General features: G+C 42.6%; 1 protein-coding gene across 5 annotated transcripts in view; it reads left to right on the top strand.

The window, feature by feature from the left end:
• CCDC170 (coiled-coil domain containing 170) overlaps positions 1 to 19736 on the top strand; it is a 101599-nt gene extending 81863 nt beyond the window's left edge. For 4 of the 5 annotated variants that reach the window (XM_005659135.3, XM_005659136.3, XM_005659137.3 and 1 more), the window contains 2 exons: positions 6844 to 7080; positions 9292 to 17171. In XM_005659135.3, the coding sequence (XP_005659192.2) occupies positions 6844 to 7080; positions 9292 to 9492 (438 nt within the window). In that variant the 3' untranslated portion in view covers positions 9493 to 17171. Of the gene's footprint in view, positions 1 to 6843; positions 7081 to 9291; positions 17172 to 18475 lie in introns of those variants that run through there. The other variant, XM_021086697.1, reaches the window with a different exon arrangement.

Raw genomic sequence — 21972 nt, 5'->3', positions numbered from 1 at the left:
CTACCAGAAAACCGGTAGAGCTCCTCCATGGATTTGTTAAAGTTGCAGGATATAAAATTAATACACAGAAATCTATTGCATTTCTACATATTAACAATGAAAGATCAGAAGGAGAAATTTGGGAAACCATCCCATTTATCATCATATCAAAAAGAATAAAATACCTAGCAATAAACTTACATAAAGAGACAAAACTTTACTGTACTCTGAAAACTCTAAGATGCTGATGAAAGAGATAAAGATGACACAGATGGAAAGATATACCATGCTCTCGGATTGGAAGAATCAATATTGTCAAAAGGAGTATAATACTCAAGATAATATACAGTTTCAATGCAGTCCCTATCAAATTACCAAGGACATTCTTCACAGAACTAGAGCAAAATATTTTAAAATTTGTTTGAAATACAAAAACCCTAATAGCCAAAGCAATATTGAAAAAGAAAAACAGAACTGGAGGAATCAGACTCCTTGATTTCAGACGACACCAGAAAGTTACAGTAATCGGAACATGGCCCAGTCTTACAGGGAGCTGTGACCAAACATCGATAGACAACCAAAAACTCGTGGAAAGCTATTATTACCCTCACTACAGTACCTCAAGGAAACACCGAAAGGTGATAACCTTCCTCAGCCACCAGCAAAGCTCTCTCTGCATTCTAACTCTCTTGATAATCTCTCACACAAGACAGCTGCTTCCCATGCTCCTCCCCCGTTCCAGAACTTTCTCCAAACCAGCCAGTGCAGACTTTGTTTTTTCCCTGCAACCTCCCATCTTGAATTCAGCTCTGATTATGTAGATCCATTGACCTGAATTGCTTTGAATTCTGCCCCCTTTGAATGTGTGCATCCAGCAGAACCTTCCCGGCGTGGAGTGGTGGGGGAGTAGAGGTGTGCTCAGCCTGCAGAGTGGAACATCTTCCTTTGATCTCTGTTACTGTCCCCTCCTAGGGGCATCTCTATGGTCCTGTGAGGAGGAGTGTGGCATCTACATGGGCCACGGGGCAACCCTCCTCTTCTGCGGGCCCACCCCCTTCGGAGAGTCTGTGCTTGGTGCCTGGCTCCGTGGGGTCTGTTTTCAGTGTGATTTCCTGAAGACCCTCCTGGTGGAGAACTTAGACCCTCTGGCAGACTCAACATGTTAGCTTTTAAATTTAATCACCTCTTTCAGGGCCTTTGGCCCTTATAAAGTGAAGAAAATCGTTCACCAGATCTGAAATTCTTTCCCTTAGGAGGCAGGTGCTAGGTATGGTGTCCATGAGAAGTGAGGTCCAGGAGAAGTGAAACCCATGCAGAACCCGACTGGTCTCCCTGGGGGTCTGGGTGGCACATCCGTCTTGTTTAAGACCATCTCTGTTCCAGAGTTCCCGTCGTGGCGCAGTGGTTAATGAATCTGACTGGGAACCATGAGGTTGTGGGTTCAATCCCTGGCCTTACTCAGTGGGTTAAGGATCTGGTGTTGCTGTGAGCTGTGGTGTGGGTCGCAGACGTGGCTCAGATCCTGTGATCCTGTGGCCCTGGCCTAGGCCGGTGGCTACAGCTCCGATGAGACCCCCTAGCCTGGGAACCTCCATATGCCATGGCAAAAAGACAAAAAAAAAAAAAAAAAAAAAAAAAAAGAAAAGAAAGAAAAAAGGAAAAAAGACCATCTCTGCCCCACTGGGAAAAAATTAGGGGCACTGTCTCTTGCTGATCTCTGGACTGGATATGCGATTCTCCTTTAGTTGCATTAAGAAACCAGTTTGCTCTGCACCCATCCCAGCCATCTCCTTTGCTGGGTTTGAGTTAAGAGGCTGAGGTTTCCTTCCCACTGCTGGCTCCCAGTTCGGTCCTAGTGGCTTGGCTTAGAGTCTGTTCCTTGCTCCCTGACAAGGAGAATTCAGGCAGCCCTCAGGATTGTGATAAAGTCTCATATTTTTCAGAAATTCTTGGCTATAAATTCTTCTCATTAAGACTTGATTTATGTGGTTCTAACTCTCCAAGCTGTGTTCCATATCCTTTGGTGGATGGCCCACTGTAAATGTTTTTCCAGGCTGAGCAGAAAGGCTGGATATAGCTCCTCTTCTGTTTTTTCTTTTTTCTTTTTTCTTTTTTTTCGTATTCTTTTCCATTCTGGTTTATCAGTGGGTATTGAATATAGTTCCTTGTGCTATTTAGTAGGACCTTATTGTTTATCCATCCTATATACTCCTCTTCTGTTAATACAAAGTTTTTAATTCAACATAGCCATTTTGGCAGCTTCTCACTTTGGCCCCATGTATTCTCTGCAGCAGTGAGGTAGCTGGCATGTGAAGGGAATTTCTGTATTTTAAATGGAGATAACTTTGTTTTAAAATTGATATAAATTTCACCCTCTCATGTCCCTAATTTGTAAAATGTTTGATAAACTATAGGATATATTATTTGGAGCAGTTGTGCATATAATTGATAAATAAATGTAACCTATATATTCAGTTTTTTTTTTTTTTTTTTTGCTTATAGGATGCATTGCATATGGATTGATCATGCATGGGAAAGCTCCCTTCCCACCTTTTTCTTTTGAAAAATGACTATAGAGTAGTTGCAAGAATAGCAAGACAGACATTCTTTTACTTTTCATGTAGATGGTTAACATTTTACTGATTGCTGTAATTTGCTTAATGAGAGAGACAGAGACAGAGAGATACAGAGACATACAGAGACAGAGAAGAATCATTTGAGAGCAGGCTGCAGACATCGTGACACCTCCCCCCCTAAATCCTTACCAGGTAACCCTTAAGAACAAGAGAATTCTTCTGCGTGACCGCAGTATGATTGTAACCCTTAGGAATCAACATTGAGACAATACTCTGGTATACTGGAATTTAGTATACAGTCCAAATCAAATGTAGGTTTTGATAACTTGGAATCCATGCATGAGCTCCAAGGTCAGCCCCTGTAGATGTGCACTTCCTGGGGCCATTTCCTTGTCTCAAGCGCTTGCCCTACTGGTGCCATCTCATTGGTTAAAGGGTGACTCAGCATCCCTTCCTCCAGTTGTTGCAGACACTTTATTTTTGCGTGTTTCCCAAGCTACCGCAGCTGTTCTTGCATCTTCCGGATCCCAGGTCCCACAGCAGCTGTCAGTCTCCCAAGGGATGACCTCACTCCTGCATAGAACCGGTTCAGAAGTTTTGAGCTTGTCCGAGTGTGGCGGCCATTGACTTCCTCTCTGCCTAGAAAGGAATTTAATGTCTGAAGAAGCTGAGTGTGTGATAGTAGCTAAGACAAATTTCCAGTTTAGGTGTTTGACTCAAGCTTCCTCAGTACAGTGAAGTCACACTGACAGAATTTTCCATCTGGACATCCATATCCCTAGCAGACACTTTGCCTCCATAGCATGTCCTAATTGCAATCTTAGACTAGTTCTGACCATTCCTCTGACTTCCCAGGGGTGTTGGAAGACCCTTCAGAGTCTAGGTCAGGTCAGCTTGTGCTCCTTGCACTGTAATTCTGGAACTCGGTCTCAATGGAGATACGCCATAAACTCGGACTCGGTCAAGATTTTAATCTCTGACAGTAGCCTCCAAGTACAGTCTGGGTAAATCACAACCATCTCAGAGTCCTTCATCAATAAATAATCAGCAGCCCAGCAATGAAATGATAAGTGTTGCTTTGTTACTGTTACTCCAAAAAGAGAAGAAAAAAAGAGAAAAAGAAAGGAGGATTTCATTCACCAGGAGTGACAATATCTTAAAGCATCCTTTCTCCATTTCTCTTACTCTCTTTATTTCCCCGCTACATGACACGTTTATCTTCCACCAGTCCCTCTTGCACCAGCCCAGGTTTCTTCCCAAAACACTTCTTGCAGCCTCATTAACACAGACTTTTTCTTCCCATTCGTCCTTCACTTCTTTCCCCTATAGATCAGTTTCAACTCCCAGGCTTTCTTCTTCCCTGACACTCTCCCAGTTCCTCTGATTTGTCCTGAAACAACTGGATGGGAATAGAAGCAGCAAGAAAGCATCCTTCCTCCTTAGGAAAAAGGGAGGTGATGAAGGAGGAAGGGAAAAGACTGCAAACACTGATTATTTGGTATCTTTTAATTTTATTATTTTCAGATGTAACCTTTGAATGCTTTTCAAGAAAACTAAAATGTGAAATCACGCTTCTTTGAGAATAGGCCTGTAGGCCTTGTCTGAACTGTTAGGAGGCTCAGAAGTAAATTCGGAACTCTGCTGGTCTTTGTTCTTCATCCATTCCATGTGTATGTCTTTATTTATTTCAAAGTAATTTCTTTTGATGCATTTCAAAGGCTTCTTTGTAAATGCACTTTTCAATAACAGCTTTATCAAGATATAATTCACATACCATAAGCTCCCTCCTTTAAAGGTGAACAATTCAGTGGTTTTTAATATATTCACAGAGTTGTAGAAATATCACTGTTATCTAATTTTAGAACATTTTCATCACCTGAAAAAAAAAATCGTGTGCCTGTTAATAGTTATTCCCCATTTTCCACTCCCACCAGCCCCTGGCCTTTTCTGGAACTTTCGTATAAATGGAATCCTAAAAAAAAAAATAAAAAAAAAAAAAAAAAAAAAAAAAAAAAAAAAGGAGTTCCGTCGTGGCCAGTGGTTAACGAATCCGACTAGGAACCATGAGGTTGCGGGTTCGGTCCTGCCTTGCTCAGTGGTTAATGATCCGGCGTTGCGTGAGCTGTGGTGTAGGTTGCAGACACGGCTCGGATCCCGCGTTGCTGTGGCTCTGGCGTAGGCCGGTGGCTACAGCTCCGATTCAACCCTAGCCTGGAACTCCATATGCCGCGGAGCGGCCAAGAAATAGCAACAACAACAACAACAACAAAAGACAAAAAAAAAAAAAAAAAAAAAAAAATAAATGGAATCCTATAACCAGCAGTTTTTTGCGACCGACTTCTTTCCCTTAGTGTAATGTTTTCAAGGTTCATCCCTATTGTAACATGTGTCAGTGCTCCATTCCTTTTTATTGCTGAATAATGCTCTATTATATGGATAGACCACATCTTATTTATCTGCTCATCTGTTGATGGATATTTAGGCTGTGTTCACTTTCTGGGGATTATGAATAGTGCTGCTGTGAAGATTCATGTGTAGTTGTGTGGACATAAGGTTTTTTGCTTTTTGTTTTTGTCTTTTTAGGGCTGCACTTGCGGCATATGGAGGTTCCCAGGCTCGGGGTCCAATTGGAGCTGCAGCTGCCGGCCTATGCCACAGCCATAGCAACACGGGATCTGAGCCACGTCTTCGACCTACACCACAGCTCATAGCAATGCCAGATGCTTTAAACTACTGAGTGAGGCCAGGAATCGAACCCACGTCCTCATGGTTACTGGTCAAGTTCTTAACCCACCAAGCCATAACGGGAACGCTGAACCATTTTAAAGTGCACCAATCAGTAGCACTGAGTACATTCACACTGTTGTGCAACCATCGCTGTCCATTTCCAGAACTTTCTCATCATCCTAAACTGAAACTCTGCACCCCTTAAACAGCAACTCCCCATTCTCCCATCTCCTGGTAGCTTCTATTGCACATTCTCTCTCTATGAATTAGCCTCCTCCAGACACCTCACATAAATGGAATTGTGCAATATTTGTCCTTTTGTGTCTGGCTTATTTCACTTATGATGTCTTTAAGGGTCCTCCGTGTTGTAGGACACATCAGAATTTCATTCCTTTTGGAGTTCCTATTGTGGCTCAGCAGCAGCAAATCTGACTAGCATCCAAGAGGATGCAGGTTTGATCCCTGGCCTTGCTCAGTGGGTTAAGGATCCAACGTTGCCATGAGCTCTGGTGTAGGTCAGCAGCTACAGCTCTGCTTCGACCCCTAGCTGGGAACCTCCATATGCCACAGGTGCAGCCCTAAAAAGGCAAAAAACAATAACAAAAAAACAGAATTTCTTTCCTTTTACTCAAATTCTTTTTGTTAGCAGATCCAGTATAATTTTAAATATTAAGCTAATGAAGAAAATGTGCCTCCTACCTCAGGATGCTTGGTTTTGGCCTCAAGATCCTGAGACAGCTTCTCAGAGAGAGGTACCCCCCTTTCCTCTTGCCTGCAGTGAGTGCTGTGGTCCCTCCCACCTCCCACGCTCACTGATAAAGTCAGAAGGCATTCGTTCTTGAAAACTTGTGAATTTCCCTCACAGAAGTGATAACTTGAGGAGAATTTGGCTGGGGCTTCTTTGTGGTAAATTGCCAAAAGTGGAGACATTTTGCGCTTTTTTTTTTTTAAGGGCCAAAGGTGTGACATGTGGAGGTTCCCAGGCTAGGGGTTGAACTAGAGCTGTAGCCACCGGCCTACACCACAGCCACAGCCACGCGGGATCCGAGCCACGTCTACGACCTACACCACAGTTCATGGCAACGCTGGATCCTTAACTGCTGAGCAAGGCCAGGGATCAAACCCGCATCCTCATGGATACTAGTGGGGTTTGTAACCCACTGAGCCACAACGGAAACTCCATTTTGCTCTTTCTAATGTTTCTGTACCAGGAATGACCCTTGGCAGGGGTAGAAAGTGCAAGTTGCTTTACCTGTGGAGCTTATTAGAGTCTCTGTGTGGATACCTGCAGACTTTATTGTAATATCTAACCCCAGAATCATACTATCTACCATTTCATCTCATTGATTTCCCATAATGTTGCTCTAATTCATTGTTTATAAATGATAACTGTCCTAAGACATGTTCGTCCAGCATGTATGCTTAGCAGAGTCTGAATAACTGGGATGGATTCATAAAACAAGTCGTGAAATGAATTTAATTGACTTCAGATTTGTCCTGTCTCTACAATTTTCCTACATAAATGCTGAAAGAATTATCAGCATTCTCTTTGACGTCTTAGATTAAAACTTTGGAACAGACCAAGACCATTGAAGACCTAAATAAATCCAGAGACACACTGGAAAAGATGAAGGAGAAGGCTGAGAAAAAGCTACTGTCTGTCAAATCGGAACTGGATACTGCGGAGCATGAGGCTAAGGAGAATAAAGAGAGGGCCAAGAACATGCTGGAAGTGGTCACCAGTGAAACGAAGACACTAAAAAAATCTCTGGAAGAAGCAGAAAAGAGAGAAAAGCAGGTGGGTAGAAATATGGTGGTGAAACCTTTTCGTTTAGGAAGGATAGGACGATTCCAAAGCTTGATAGTTATTCAGACATGTCTTCATAACCAATTTATCAAGCTCTCTGTACCATCCCAGAGTAAGTAATTTGCCCTCCAAGCATCTTTTTGGCATGAAAAGAATCATTATGATTTACTCCACTAAGAGAAACAAGTTGGGAGTTCCCTGGTTGGCTCAGTGGGCTCAGAGTCTGGTATTGTCACTGCTATAGCTCTGGTTACTGCTGTGGTGCAGGTTCCATCCCTGGCCTGGGAACGTCCAAAGAAAAATGAAAAAATAAATAAATTCAAGAGCCTTACTCCTTACAAAAGAAAAAGAGAAAAACAACTCACATCTTTATGGCGTATTTGTAGCAAAGACAAGACAGTCTTATCAAAGCCCCAGAGAGCCCGTGAAAAGCCAGGTTCTGGTTGCGGAGAGGTTTTTATTGTATTCACTGATTGCCTCTGAAGTTTGCATTCTCCCAGATCTTCTAACATTACCCAGGGCTTCAGCCTCAGGAGGGAACTTTTATCTCCAGCAGAGATCAGTTGCAGGAAACAGTCCCACATCTCAAACAGTGGCACCCAGACCTGATGGCCAACCAAGCCCAGATGTGAACCATAAAACAGAGCTCATGCGCCCGCTGGTTGCAAGGAGGAGTTTTATCTGGTGAGCCTATCAGGAGGTCAGGCATAAAGGAATGTACCGGGCAGCCTGACCCCTGCTTTTGGCTTTCATCTCACTCTCTTTCTGCAGCTCAAAAGGGCATAGAGTGGACGCTGATCCTAGGATATTTTTTCTCTTTGGCTGCCTCTGCCTTGACTCATGTGTCAGGCAGAGTTGATGAAGGCCAAATGCTAAGACCGAGTGGTCTCAGAGGGAACCTCTCAGCCATGAAGAGCTTTAGCCATATTCTAAACAGAGGAAAAGTTTGAGGGAAACTCTTTCCTCGGGGAGAATCGGCCGGAAGGAGTGAGAGGGCTGTTTGCCGAGGTGGACTCAGCGTGGGAAGGAGGTTGGCAAGGGAACGAGCACAGGCTGGGGATGTTTGGAAGACGCTGCTGGATGAAACACCTGTCTTTGGATTGGATCACACCGTTCTTAAAATGGAAGGTCCCTCTAGATGGGATCTAGCCGATCAATTACCTATCTCTAATTGATCTGCTTCTCCTTTTGCCTAGAATCGCAGCAACTAGTCTGAGAATCTGAACAGGTAGAAGGCACATTTCATCCGCTTCCCCCGGCCCCACGACTCCCATTTCTTCCTTTGAGATGGAGACGTAATTGTGCCATAACCCAAGGTTATGGGTTGTAAGGTGACAATCCATGTGAGGTGACTTGATCATCATTGATCATCATTTAGAAGCCCCCCCATTTTCATCAGCTCATTCTTTTTTTTTTTTGCCACTTACCTTCCCTTTAGTTTAACGAGTTAACATTCCAGTGCACAACCACACCAGCAATTGTAAAGCATTTCCTAGTACGAGGAACACGTCCACAGCCATTGCTTCACGTGATCCGCATTTCAGAATAGCCCTGGAAGGGAAGGATATGGTTATTCATTCACCCCAGAAAGGGAAAAAAATAATATCTTTTTTGGGGGGGGGCGGCTTTTTGCCATTTCTTGGGCTGCTCCCATGACATATGGAAGTTCCCAGGCTAGGGGTTGAATCGGAGCTGTAGCCACCAGCCTACATCAGAGCCACAGCAACTCGGGATCCAAGCCACGTCTGCAACCGACACCACAGGTCACGGCAACGCCAGATCCTTAACCCACTGAGCAAGGCCAGGGATCGAACCCGCAACCTCACAGTTCCTAGTCGGATTCATAACCACTGTGCCACCACGGGAACTCCTGAGAAAATAAAATCTTATCGATGTCAGAGTCTCATTCACAGTTGCTCAACTGGGCGCCTTGACTTTGTGGCCAATACCACGTTTATTGGCTCATCAGAACACTGGTTATGAAATTGCTGGAGGTTGGTGTCTAAAAGCACTTTAAAGGTGATTTAATAGGCTAGCCTTCTTATTTAATAAATGAGAGAATTAGCTGGACAGTAATGAGAGTAAGTAATTTGCCGAGCTCATGCAAACCCTGGTTTTCCACAGGTGTTTTGGTTGCGTTTGGTCTCACAGTATTGGTACGTTTTCTTCTCTCAAACAATGTGGTTCTGTTTGATGTTGCAGCTGGTGGACTTCCGGGAGGTGGTTTCCCAGATGCTGGGCTTGAACATGTCCAGTCTTGCTCTTCCTGACTATGAAATCATCAAATGTCTTGAAAGACTGATCCATTCACACCAGCATCCCTTTGTCACCTGTGCCTGCCTCAAAGATGTGCCTACAAGGCAAGATAGGCACCTGCAAGGCCACTTACAGCTTCTTCATTGAACACTCTTGAGGAAGAGGGCGCTGAGAGCTAGGGCATAATCCTCAATTTCACAAATTCCCCAAACCTTTGAAATTTGAACAGTATGTGAATATTATATGCTTTGATGATAAGGCAAGAATCAATCATTGATGCAAAAGGATCTCAAAGGTGCCAGCCTTGGATAAAGGTTTGGCACTAAAAAAAATCTATTATTTTCTTCGCTAGCACTTTGAACCGAGACGCATTCCACTAGACTGGGTATCTAGAATGGGCAGTGATGGCAGGGATGAATATTTAGGGGCTATCTATTATGACTCAGGAGTTCTACTGTCCAGTTTAAGTCTCCTAATAACAAGGTGGAGAAACTTTAGTGTTTTTAGTTTACAACCTCTCTGGGGCTCAGCGAGGTGATCTTGGCTACCTGCCTATGACTAGGTTGTTAGTGACAGAACCAGAATGAGTACCCTGTCGGCGCGGTATCCAAGGTCAGGCGGTCTCAGCTGTTTCACAGTCCTCCCATTTCTCCTCAACTCCTGGTGGAAGTTTCCCGCGTCATAAAGGAAGGAAAACATCTGTACAGTCAAGGATTAAGGTCCAAAAGCGAGTGAGATTTTAAGTGTCACCTATGTGATTTCTTTAAAAAGCAGTATATCTAATTATTTGGATGAAACAGACATAGGTCTGAGGTCCTGTTAAAAAAAGTACCTCTTTTAAATGTTGCTACCGGATCATATTTGGGGGTAGCCTTTAACGCTGGAACAGAGCTGAGCTCGGTACTCTAAAAACAAATCTTTTAAGATGAAATATGTATAAGCTGAAGAAGTCCTACATAGTTCATTCACCAATGTATAAAATATCCCTAGAGCAGGGATACTTTTTCACAATCGAGATATTTATAATGAATTTCTATCACTTTCGGGAGTTCCCATTGTGGCTCAGTGGGTTAGGAACCCAAGTAGTACCCATGAAGATGCGGGTTCAATCCCTGGCCTCACTCAGTGGATTAAGGATCTGGCATTTCCGTGAACTGTGGTGTAGGTCACAGACATGGCTCGGATCCCGTGTTGCAATGTCTGTGGTGCAGGCCAGCAGTTGCAGCTCTGATTCGACCCCTAGCCTGGGAACGAAAACATTTTTTTATTGAATTTCTACGCCGATATTTTTCTGGAAACCGTATTCTTAACTTCCTGAGAAAAATCTGTTTCTGTTTCCCTTTTGGGTGATTGTCCTATTTATACCACATGAAAATAATTTTTATAGTCCCTTAAAAGCAGTAGTGTCTAATTTAAGGAGAGGGAAAGAAATAGATTATATCCAAACATTGAGAGAATACTGAAAACTCTAGAAGAAAGGAAACGAGTTGGGCAGCACACTGGGAGTGTGACCGAGGCTCTCTGCTGGGAGGTGGGTCAGCCCTGCCTGGCTTTTGCCATCATGTGCAGGGACATTGTGAGGTGGCATTTTTGCTGCTGCACAGCCCTGAGGCCACAGACTAGGTCTGCCACAGGCGGGGGAGGCAGCTGATGATTCTCCCAGGGGGAGGGCTGTGGTCTCTGGAAATCCCTCCACATGCTCCAGGGATGCAGGGGCTGCTGCTCTGGACCCACGTCCACCTGGGATTCCCTGTTTGGATCTCTGGGGGATAGAATTGCTGAGTGACTCTGCTCTTCCCGGGTCACAGGAAGCCACCATTGATGGGGATGGGTCTGGGGGGTGGGGGGAGATGGTTTTTGTACCTTCTTTCTGTTTTCCTTTTCCAAATACAATCTTTGATAAACTTCACTTATTTGCTCTGTAAATTTATTTCCAACACACTTCAAAGATACTTTTTAACAGCATCACTTTAAAAACATAAACTGTGTCATAATATTATTTTTCCTTTTTGACAGATTATTAATTGTATTTCCAGTTCACATAGACTTTAAAAGTGGTCCGTAGTTGTTAGTACTGTACTTTCTCTTTATTATTCAGAATTACATTCCATTTATCCAAAGATATATTTATGTAATGTTTCCAATATATAACTCAAGCGTATATACATCTTGAACACATACAGAGATGTTACAAATGTTTGAATATAACCCTTAGGAATTTCTGGTGGAAAGAGTATACAGGATAAAAAAAATAAATTCTGTCTATGTGTATATGTCCATCTGCACATTAGTTATTAACATTTGGACAAATCCCTTAATAAAGCCATTTCTTTCTTTGTTGAAGTGCCAGTGGGTTGTCGGCCTCCCCTCTGTGGCTTTCATGCCAGGGTTGGCAGGCCAGCTTCACATTTTGGTTTTAGATTTTGTTCTTCTATAATATTCATGTATATTTTATGTGGTCCAATAAAATGCATTAGTTTGATGTGATTTTCTACATAGAGTTTTAAAATATTTAGCATTAACTCTTCTACCAAATCACTCGAGTGATAATTGCTACTGGGGTTGTTATTCTGATCATTGTCGGAGACATTTGAGTGTATGCATAAACTGTATCAATTAGGAAAAAAAAAATGTGAACTTGATCCATTTGGATTTCCAGTTTCACTTTATAGTCTTACAGGCATAGCAAGTGATTCAGGGTCACAAGGTGGCGGGCTGCAGAGTTGTTAAAGGATCTCTATATTGTTGATATTCTAATGATATTTAGGACTTAGATATGAAGTCCAATTTTCACTGGGGAGGCATTTCATGATTACATAACCTTTGACCTGGAAGGCTCTGCCTACTTAATGCGTTAGTCATCGTATCCATATTATTCAGCAACCCCCCCCCACCAGCTTTTGTCATCAAATTGGATCTGTATGTGTCTCTCTCTCCTCTGCAGTTTCCATACTGTTACTCCTTCAGCTTTGTATGCAAACCATCTTTCTTTTGTGGCTCCTGCTAGCTAATATATAACTTTCCTCTGGTTCTCATTGCAATTACCTACCAACATCCTGTCTCTTCCTCCTCCTTCTTGACTATTGAAATGGTTCAGAAGTGTCTTATCCACTCCCATCAAGCACTGCCTTCATCTTAGGTGACTTTAATGCTCATAAGGCAAACCCCATGCAACATTATATCTTTAGTTTCTTGGCCTTCTCAGCGCTCATACCTTTACCTCCTTTTATTTAGCCACTCATACCCTAGATTGACGTTTACAGGAATCCAGCATAGATGGCCTTAAGCAAAGAGAGATTTGGGGGAGCTTACTGAAAGATTCAGGGTAGATGGACTTCGGCATGAGTAGATCCAGAGATTCAACATTGTTATCTGGATTCTTTTTGCTTTTATCCATCTTTGGTCTCTTCTGGATTTGTTTCTCTTTGTGTGTTGGATTCCCTTTCTCCTTCTGGAGATGGGTTTCTCTCTGCTGCCAAGAAAGACAGTCCCAGGCAGTTTTGAAGTCTTTACAAGTGAGAAACTGAGCTGAGAAAAAGAGAGATGCTCTGCCTCTGATGTCCATGGAAGAAATCTCAGAGAAGAGGCTGCTCACCTCTTCTGCGCATATACCCACCCCTGAGCCAGTCGCTGTCACCGGAAGGATGACCTCACTGATGGGCATCCCATGCAAATCCCTGCCATTAGGGTGGGATGGGGTGAGGCTCCAGGGTAATCTCTTCAACCAGAACCACATGTAATAACAGAGGGAAGATCCCCCAGTGAAAGAGAATCTGGACAGACACACAACGCACATCTATTACCCATGGTCAAAATCACCTAGAGCTTCACCTCTGAAATCTTAAATTCCCTATAGCCTCTTACTAGTCCAGAACTCTACCTCTTACTCCCAGTTTGCTGTTCTCCCAGTTTGCTGTTCTCTGCGATGCCTTGGTGCTCATATTTTCCCCCTACTGGACTTGCCGCTCTTCGCTCCATCTGGAGCTAGCCGAGATATCATGGCTCATTTCTTCCATCATTCTCTTCCTGGTACCTTAAAGTTCTTGTTCCCTTGCCTGTCATCCTCACTTTGGGAATTCATCTAAATGACCCATGTGTTTGCTGCTTTCCCTGCCCCAGTGAATGAGACTGGAGGAAGTCACGTAAAAGCACAGCTAAGGGGTATATGCCAGATCCACAGACTCTGAGCTCCCTGGAGCCCTTTGTACTAAGTGGTAATCCTTCACCATTTTCCTGGTAGATCTCACCGCCATCTTCCAAAATGACTGTTGCAAATATTCTTCCCCTCAGGGCTCTTGTCTCTTCCTTCTTCACTGTTAGCAGAGAATCTCGTCTCCTATTTCACCCAGAAAATAGAAGCCATTACAGGAAACACCTTTTAATATCTGATCCTAAACTAACCCGATGTGTGTTCACACCTTCCTTGCCTCCTCTGCTCCTGTCTCAGGTTGTCCCTCTACCTGTCCACTCGCATCCTCAGCAGCTTAGTCTTGTTTGTTCTTTTCCTTGCTCAATGGTGTTGAACCTCACCTTCATTAATGGCTTATTTCCATTAGCAATTAAATATGTTCACATCTCTTTCATCTTAAAAAAATCACTTCTTCTACTCCACAACTTAGAGCCTTATTTCTCTCTCTCTCTTCATAGTTGAGCCACTTGAAAATGTGGCTTATATCGCTCTCTTTTTGGTCTTACCTCCCTTCATGCCATCATCCATGGCAACCTGGCTTCTGTCTCCACTCACCCAGCTCTCACATTTTAGTGAGCAAGTCTCTGTTACGTTTGAAGTCCTTATCTTACTTGATCTTTCTGTAACATTTGATACAGTGACTATTTCCTTCTTGGATGTTCTCTTCCCTTAACTCCTGTACTGTGACATTCAACTCTTTTGTCTCCTGCCTCTCTGGGTGCTTGAGTTAGATGGATCCTTTTAAGGTTATAAGAAACAAAACTGAAATGAGAAATGAATGTAAGGTATAATTGTGGCTGGGAATCTTGACCTCAATGTCAGGTCTCCATGGAGAACGATCACACATCCTGTAGACCTAGACAAGTCGAGAGTCCCAGAAACTGGAGTGCCCACTTCACGGTACCATGTGGCTGTCATGCTGGGTTTTCTCACCCGTCCTATGGATGCTGGTGTTCTCTGATGCCATGACAATGCAACTTCTTCCTGCCTCTGCTTCTGCTGGCTCCGCTGATACCATCATCATCTCTCCACTCTGATCTCCACCTCTAGCATCTACTTCTGCTATCCCCTTGTCTGTGTTTTCTAGTACTTCCTGGCTTTTTTTATACAGCTTTCCATTTCTGCTCCCACCGTTAACTGCTCTCACTCTGTGTCTCTGTGTTTTGCCTCTGGAGGGAGAACTTGGTGGGTTTAATCAGTCTTTCTTCAGTGGGAGCAGCACTTTTACACCACGTCACCTTGGAGACCAGTGACAAGCACGTAGATTGGTCTCCCTTGGATCAGGCATCCATTTCTGGTCTAGTCTACTGTGGTCACAGAAGTGGAGTCTCATGTCTCTCTCTTGAATATAAGTGTTCCATGGGGGTCTGTCCTAGTCTCCTTTTCCCATACTTTATATACTCTCAGTGCATTAGCCTTTGACATCAGGCAAGTTCCTTATCTCCCTGTGCCTCAGTTTCCTCATTTGTAAAATAGAAATAAAATATCCACCTGTTATAGGTTGAATTTTGTCCCTCCCAAAGATGTTAAAGCCCTAACTCTCCGTACCTGTGAATGAAACCTCATTTGGAAATGGGGTTTTTGCAGATGTTCAAGTTAAGATGAGGTTATTAGGATGGGCCTTATTCCAACATGACCGGTGTCCTTATAAAAACGGGGAATTTAGACACAGGAAAAGACACACACACAGAGGGGGAATGCCATGTGAAGATGAGGGCAGAAATTGGCGTAGTGTAGCTACAAGCTGAGGAATGCCAGATTGCCAGCAGGATACCCAGAGCTAAGAGAGAGGCATGGAACAGGCTCTTCTTCACAACTCTCAGAAAGAACCAACCGTGCCAACACCTCGATTTCACACTTCTGGCCTCCAGAACTGTGAGACAATAATTTCTGTTGTTTAGGCCATTTGGTTTGTGGAAATTTAATGCAGCCCTAGAAAAAATGGAAACCCTTTTTTTTCCCCCCAGAAATATCCTGGAACATAAGGGATACTCAATGCGTGTTAGCTGGCATCATTGTCGTAAATATTGCTAACCAGTTCCACCTATTCTCATGGCTTTAACTCTTGTCTATGTGATGATGATGGCAGCTTTTATTTCTCTAGATAAGAACTTGGTCCAGCTCTTCACACCCATGCAGGCAGTAGTGTAGTGTAGAGGAGACACAGGTAGGATTTGAGCAAACATAGATGAGAGCTCAAATACAGGTTCTCCTGAGTGATGCGGGCTACTTGATTAATCCTTTTGAATACTACGATACTTCAGGACTTTGATAAGAATAACAAGCACGTTGTCCTCACAGAGTGCCTATAACCATTCAATGAGTTGACTGTGTAAGGTGCACCGCTTGGAACAGGGTGATACAGGAGCTCAGTGAATGTGGTTGCATCCTGTCTGTCCCGCCTCCCGCCTTCCCCCTCATCTATCCAAGCATCTTCTTCCTCCTCAACCCCACAGTCATTACACCCCACTGCCTCGTACACACTCAGTCTCTGCTTTAATGCTCCTGGCCCTCGAGATTGTCCCCTCCCTTCTCCATTGCAGTCAGAGTGATCGTTTAAAAAATATGAATGTGATTCTGTGACTCCTTGCCTCATGCCCATCAGTTGTTCCCACTGATCCCTGGGTCGAGGTCAGCCTTGCTGGCAGGGCGCAGTCTCCCTTCCTCCCGTTCTGTTCTCTGAGTGCCATATTGTCTCTGGAACAACATTTGCAGTTTCCCCAGGGCTCTTTTTCCTCCAGGGCTTTGCAGCTGCTGGCCTGCTGGATTGTCTTTTCTTCCCTCACTTGATTGATTCCTGCTGCTTCTTAGGGACTCAGTTTGGGTATCATCCCTAGCCAAGAGTTTTCTTTGATATCCTGAGGCCGGGTTAGGTTACCCACCTACGAGTTTCCATGGTATCTTGTGCATAACCCTACTGGCACTTATTTATGACAATCCCTTATAGTTATATCTCCTTTCCTGGACAAGGAAGCAGCAACATTCAGAGAAGTGAAGGGTCTAGCCACCTAAGCTGGAATGGAAATCTTGGCCAATCTTACTCCTAAGTCCACTGTGCTCACTTTCAGCCGTGCTGCCTCCTGTAGGCTTATTCATTGTATGTTTAGTGTTTAGCCCATAGTTGATCTTCAGTAAGCATTTGAGTGAATCAGCTAATGGAATGGAGTTTGCCTGTTGAAGTGGGCTGACTTTTCCTCTCTTTATGTACAAAATATAAACTGTATGCACATTGGATGGGTTCTCAATGCATGATGATTTGTAGGAGTAATTTTAAATTGGGCAGATGACTAATAATAAGAACTTATAGACTCGTGGACATAGAAGACAAACTTATGGTTACTAAAGGGAAAGGGGAGTGGGAGGAATAAATTGGGAATTTGGGATTAACAGATACACACAGAGTTCCGGTTGTGGCACAGTGGTTAACGAATCTGACTGGGAACCATGAGGTTGCGGGTTTGATCCCTGGCTTTGCTCAGTGGGTTAAGGATCTGGCATTGCTGTGAACTGTGGTGTAGGTTGCAGACGTGGCTCGGATCCTGCATTGTTGTGGTTGTGGTGTAGGCTGATGGCTGCAGCTTCAATTCGACCCCGAGCCTGGGAACCTCCATATGCTGCAAGAGCAGCCCTAAGAAGCGCAAAAAAAAAAAAAGAAAGAAAGAAAGAAAGAAAAGAAAAGAAAAGGAAAAAAATCATAAACTAGCGGCCCTAGAAAAGGCAAAAAGACAAAATAATAATAATAATAAGTAAATTAATTAAATAAATAAAACCAGATACACACTACTGTATCTAAAATAGATAAACAAGGACCTACTGTGTTTCAATATCTCATAATACGTATAAGGGAAAAGAAACAAAAAGTATATATATATGTGTGTGTGTGTGTGTATATATATATATATATATATATATATGTTTGAATCATTTTGCTGCATACCTGAAACTTTGTAAATCAACTATACTTCAATAAAAAAAGAACTTACTGATGTATTGTAATTCTTACCACACTGTTTTCATGTACATTCCTTTTATCGATCTATACAATGGGCCGGGTTTGTTTATTCCTAAGGAATGGCAGGGAGGAAGGAAAAAGAGAGAAAGAAAGAGACACTGAGACTAGGCTTCAGGTTTCCTGAGTTTGGGTCCCATGAGTTTTCCTTCTCATAAGACTGCCTTGTGGTTAGAAAGGAGGGAGGAGGACGGCACACGAAATGAAACTCCTCGAAGTGGTAGTGGCCTGTGAGTAAAAGCAGAGCGAGCGTATCCACTGTTGGTCTAGAAAGAGAAGGTGGGGGACAAAGCTTACACTCATGTTCTCTGGCTCCATACTCGCAAAGTTCTATTTGATAAACATGCTTAGCTGGATGTGTTGCAAAGTGGAACATAGGTTTTTTGAGACAGTCATCCTGGCAGTTATTTATATTCTGAGAACATACCTTTCCTGTTTTCCTATATGGACTCGGCTGAAGGTCTTCATAAGACCTTTAGGAAACTACAGGACCTGAGAAGACTTCCCTGGGTTCTGTGCGGATGCTGTGGTTCACCACCCAGGTCCCCCCTTCAGGACTGGAGCACCTGTTCTCCAGCTACCCAGAGCTATGGGCTCCTGACTACCCACCCCAGCTACCCAGAGCTATGGGCTCCTGACTACCCACCGCTGAGTTCCTTGAAAGGACTTGCCCTTGGCTGAAGGGGTACGTCTTCCTGGATCACAGACCCTTCACAAGGGCAGCTTGGATCCAGTGACTGGTCAATGTGGAACTAAAAAGACATGGTCTTCTCCTCCTCAATTCAGGACTACTCTGAAGAGTCATCTCAGATTCCTAACTCCGCCCCCCCCCCCCCCCCCAATAAGATGAGCTAAGGTCTTTGCTGCAAATGCATCATGGTGTAACTGCCTCCTCTGCCCAGTTCTGTTTCTTTTTCTTTTTCTTTTTACAGGTTTTTGTTCTAAATACACATTTCAACAAACTCCCTACATCCAAATTCAGGGTCTTTCCAGGAAACCTGACCTAAGACAGATTCATTCATTCTCAACGTACCAAGCCATTTTGATATTTTCCATCATGTGGTTTTTGTCAATCAATCAGTAAGTATTGATCACTTGGTAATATAGGACCTGCAAAACACAAAAGCAACAAAACCAAACTGAAAACATCCATGACTTACAAATGGCTTGATTTTATGCTTCTTTCCAGAATTTTCCATAGAAATTCGTAACTAGATGAATCTCTAGTTCATTCAACTATATTCAATCTAGTTGAATATAAATTTAAAAAATTTTTATTTTTTGCATTTCTCATCAGTTTCAGCAGGGTACAGAACAGACCCTATTCCAAGTAGCTTAAGTAAGAAGGAATTTATTATAGGATCTTAAGTGGCTTATAGAATCATGTGAGAGCTGAAGACATAGACTTGAACTTTGCTTAGCAATTCCCCGAGGCCCATCACAGAACTAAATCACAAAGACAGCTGCTGCTACTTTTATAACAGGAAAGCCAGTGGATCCAGAATCTCATCAATACTGTCAAGCTCTGGAAGCCACCATTCTTCTGGGTGCCTCCGCTGCTGCTGCTAATGCCGGAACCTCTCTGTCGCTGCTGCCGCCTGGGCCAGGAGACGGATGCCTTGTGCCTTGCCTCTTGGTATCCATGGATCTTATGACCATGTGCTGGAACTTCCGTTAATGATGCCATGGAAGAACCATTGCATCCATGACATGCATGCTAACAGGAATAGATGTGGTGGTAGAGGTGTGACCACTGCCATTGAGCATCTGACGGGCCAAACCCAGATTATACCCGGAATCGTTTCTTGAGGACACTTAACCTTCCAATGTCAGAGGTGCAAAAAAGCGTATCAGAAACTATATTTTTCAAACTTTTTGACATATTCTACTTGCAAATTCATTTGACTCCCACATACACACAGTCACAGTCATGTCTGAGTTAAAAGATTCCCAAGAAAATGTGACATCTCCTGATAGCTTCTATTCTAGTCTCCACTATGTTATGCTAATCTAGGCTATTCCACTCCACTAAGAACTGCTAGTCTTGACCCACTAAGTTGCTTTCATGACCGTCTAATGGATGGCATCTAGCGGCTTGAAGGGAGAAATGGATGTTGAGTGCCAATCTTCAATATCTACTTCACTGATCCCTCTCCTGTCCCTGAATTATCAAAAAGGATTGAAGGCTGCTCACAGAAGGGATTTAGTAATCTGATACAGTGTACAGTGGATTGAGAATCAGGGAGAGTGGGTTCTCCTCCTTGGGGCCACTGTTTCTTCTTCTGTAAATGAATGCATTGTGATAACTCTGTGCTTAACGACCTGATGACACTTACCTGGGAAAATGGAGAAAAAGAGTAATGGTACCTTGTAATTTTTAGTAGAGGATGGATGAAGATCACAAGGCAGTCTTGATGGCGAGGGCACCTGTGGATCAACTGTTGTGCCCCTAAAATAGATTAGTTGGCTTTAATTAAGTTCCTGGTTATGCACGTAGGTGTAAAATCTAACGATTCAGAGCATAAGGGTGTGTACTGAATGTGAAATGTATGATTATTTCACCTGCTCCATGTTTGGAAGGTGTTCATTTCACTGTTAAGGTTTGTAAAGAATTTAATCCCTTAATGTAGAGCTTTTAGGTAAAAGCTTGTATTTGCCCATGATTGCAGCTTTCAATAAGGACTTTTTTCTAAGGCAGGGTAGGTTTGAGGATAATTGGTTTTTAAAAAGAAAAGCCTATTGAGAAGACAGAACAAATAAACATTTAACAAATGCCTGTTCTGTGCCAAATAGTGTCTATAATAACTCTTGTAATCCTCCCAACAATCCTTAAAGGAGGAACTGAGATTCTCATTTTTATAGAAGAGGAGAAAAAGGGTTAAAGTGATTCAGAGGGGCTCGCCCAAGGTCATTAAACCAGCAAGTGGAAGAATGTGGAGTTTGCACTCATTTCCGGTCAGCCCACAGCGCTTGCTTTTCTTGTTCTACCAGAATGTCTCTTTTGCTTTCCTTATTTGTTCGAGGTGAATATAAGTGAAAAAATATTCAAAACAGACTTTACTAGGAAGACTAAAATTTTCATGTTTTAGAAAAAGAGACATTCTAGTGGGTACTTAAACTGTCCATTTTGTCCAAAAGCTTTTTTTTTCTTTCATATCATTTTTTAATTTTATCATTGTCTCAGCTTTTATTATTATTATTTAATAGTTATTTTCCCAATGCATTTTTTTTCTACTGTACAGCATGGTGACCCAGTTACACATACATGTACACATTCTATTTTTGCACATTATCATGCTCCATCATAAGTGACTAGACATAGTTCCCAGTGCTACACAGCAGGATGTCATTGCTAATCCATTCCAAAGGCAATAGTTTGTGTCTATTAACCCCAAGCTCTCCAACCACCCCACTCCCTGCCCCTCCCCCTTGGCAACCACAAGTCTATTCTCCAAGTCCATGATTTTCTTTTCTGTGGAAAGATTCATTTGTGCCTTATATTAGATTCCAGATATAAGTGATATCATTTGGTATTTGTCTTTCTCTTTCTGACTTACTTCACTCAGTAGGAGAGTCTCTAGTTCCATTCATGTTGCTGCAAATGGCATTATTTCATTCTTTTATATGGCTGAGTAGTATTCCATTGTGTATACATACCACATCTTCCTAATCCAATCATTTGTGATGGACATTTGGGTTGTTTCTGTGTCTTGGCTATTGTGAATAGAGCAGCAATGAACATGTGGGTGCATGTGTCTTTTTTAAGGAAAGTTCAAAAGCTTTCTAATACACACTTTGCTCTTTCTACGGCATTGATACCTATAAGCTATTGGGAATTGCGAAGACTATTTGCAGGCATTATTTTAGTGTCATAGCTTTCATGGTTTCATTTTGCTTGTGATAGTGTTTAAGGACACCAACTCGAAGAATTTATAAGTAATCTAAAAGACTTCCTTAGGTAGCTCCATTTTGTAAACTTTATAGCCTTTTGTGTACATGGGGCTTAGTTGTGTCTGGTTGTAACAAGGTGAGGAATGCTAAGCTTGTAAAACACATGAAAAAGTCTACAAAGCGTTTATGCCTTTTTAAACATTTGACTCTTAACTCAGTATTTGGTTTTGAATTTTTCCTCTTTAAGCAAAAATACATAAAATTAAGTAAAAAAAGCACACTTTAATGTGATTCTTCACCATGCAATTTGATTTTTATTACCTTCAGTACAGAGGTTGAGTTGACATATAAACCAACAGGCTGTATAATATATGACTTTGTGAAATATGGGTCATATACTTTCAAGAATTGTGTTACTCTTTTTTTTTTTCCCCCCAGTTAAGTCAAGTAGCTTATTTTAAACCCTCCCGTGGTTACTCATAAGTAAGCTAACATATAGTGTACATAGTTCTGCCGATAGTCTTTAGAAGGTCCCCCA

This window comes from Sus scrofa, chromosome 1, assembly GCF_000003025.6.
Source record: "Sus scrofa isolate TJ Tabasco breed Duroc chromosome 1, Sscrofa11.1, whole genome shotgun sequence".
In the NCBI taxonomy this organism is placed as follows: Eukaryota; Metazoa; Chordata; class Mammalia; order Artiodactyla; family Suidae; genus Sus; species Sus scrofa.
Note: the sequence above shows the minus strand (reverse complement) of the source record. Positions and strands in the feature narration are given on the sequence as shown.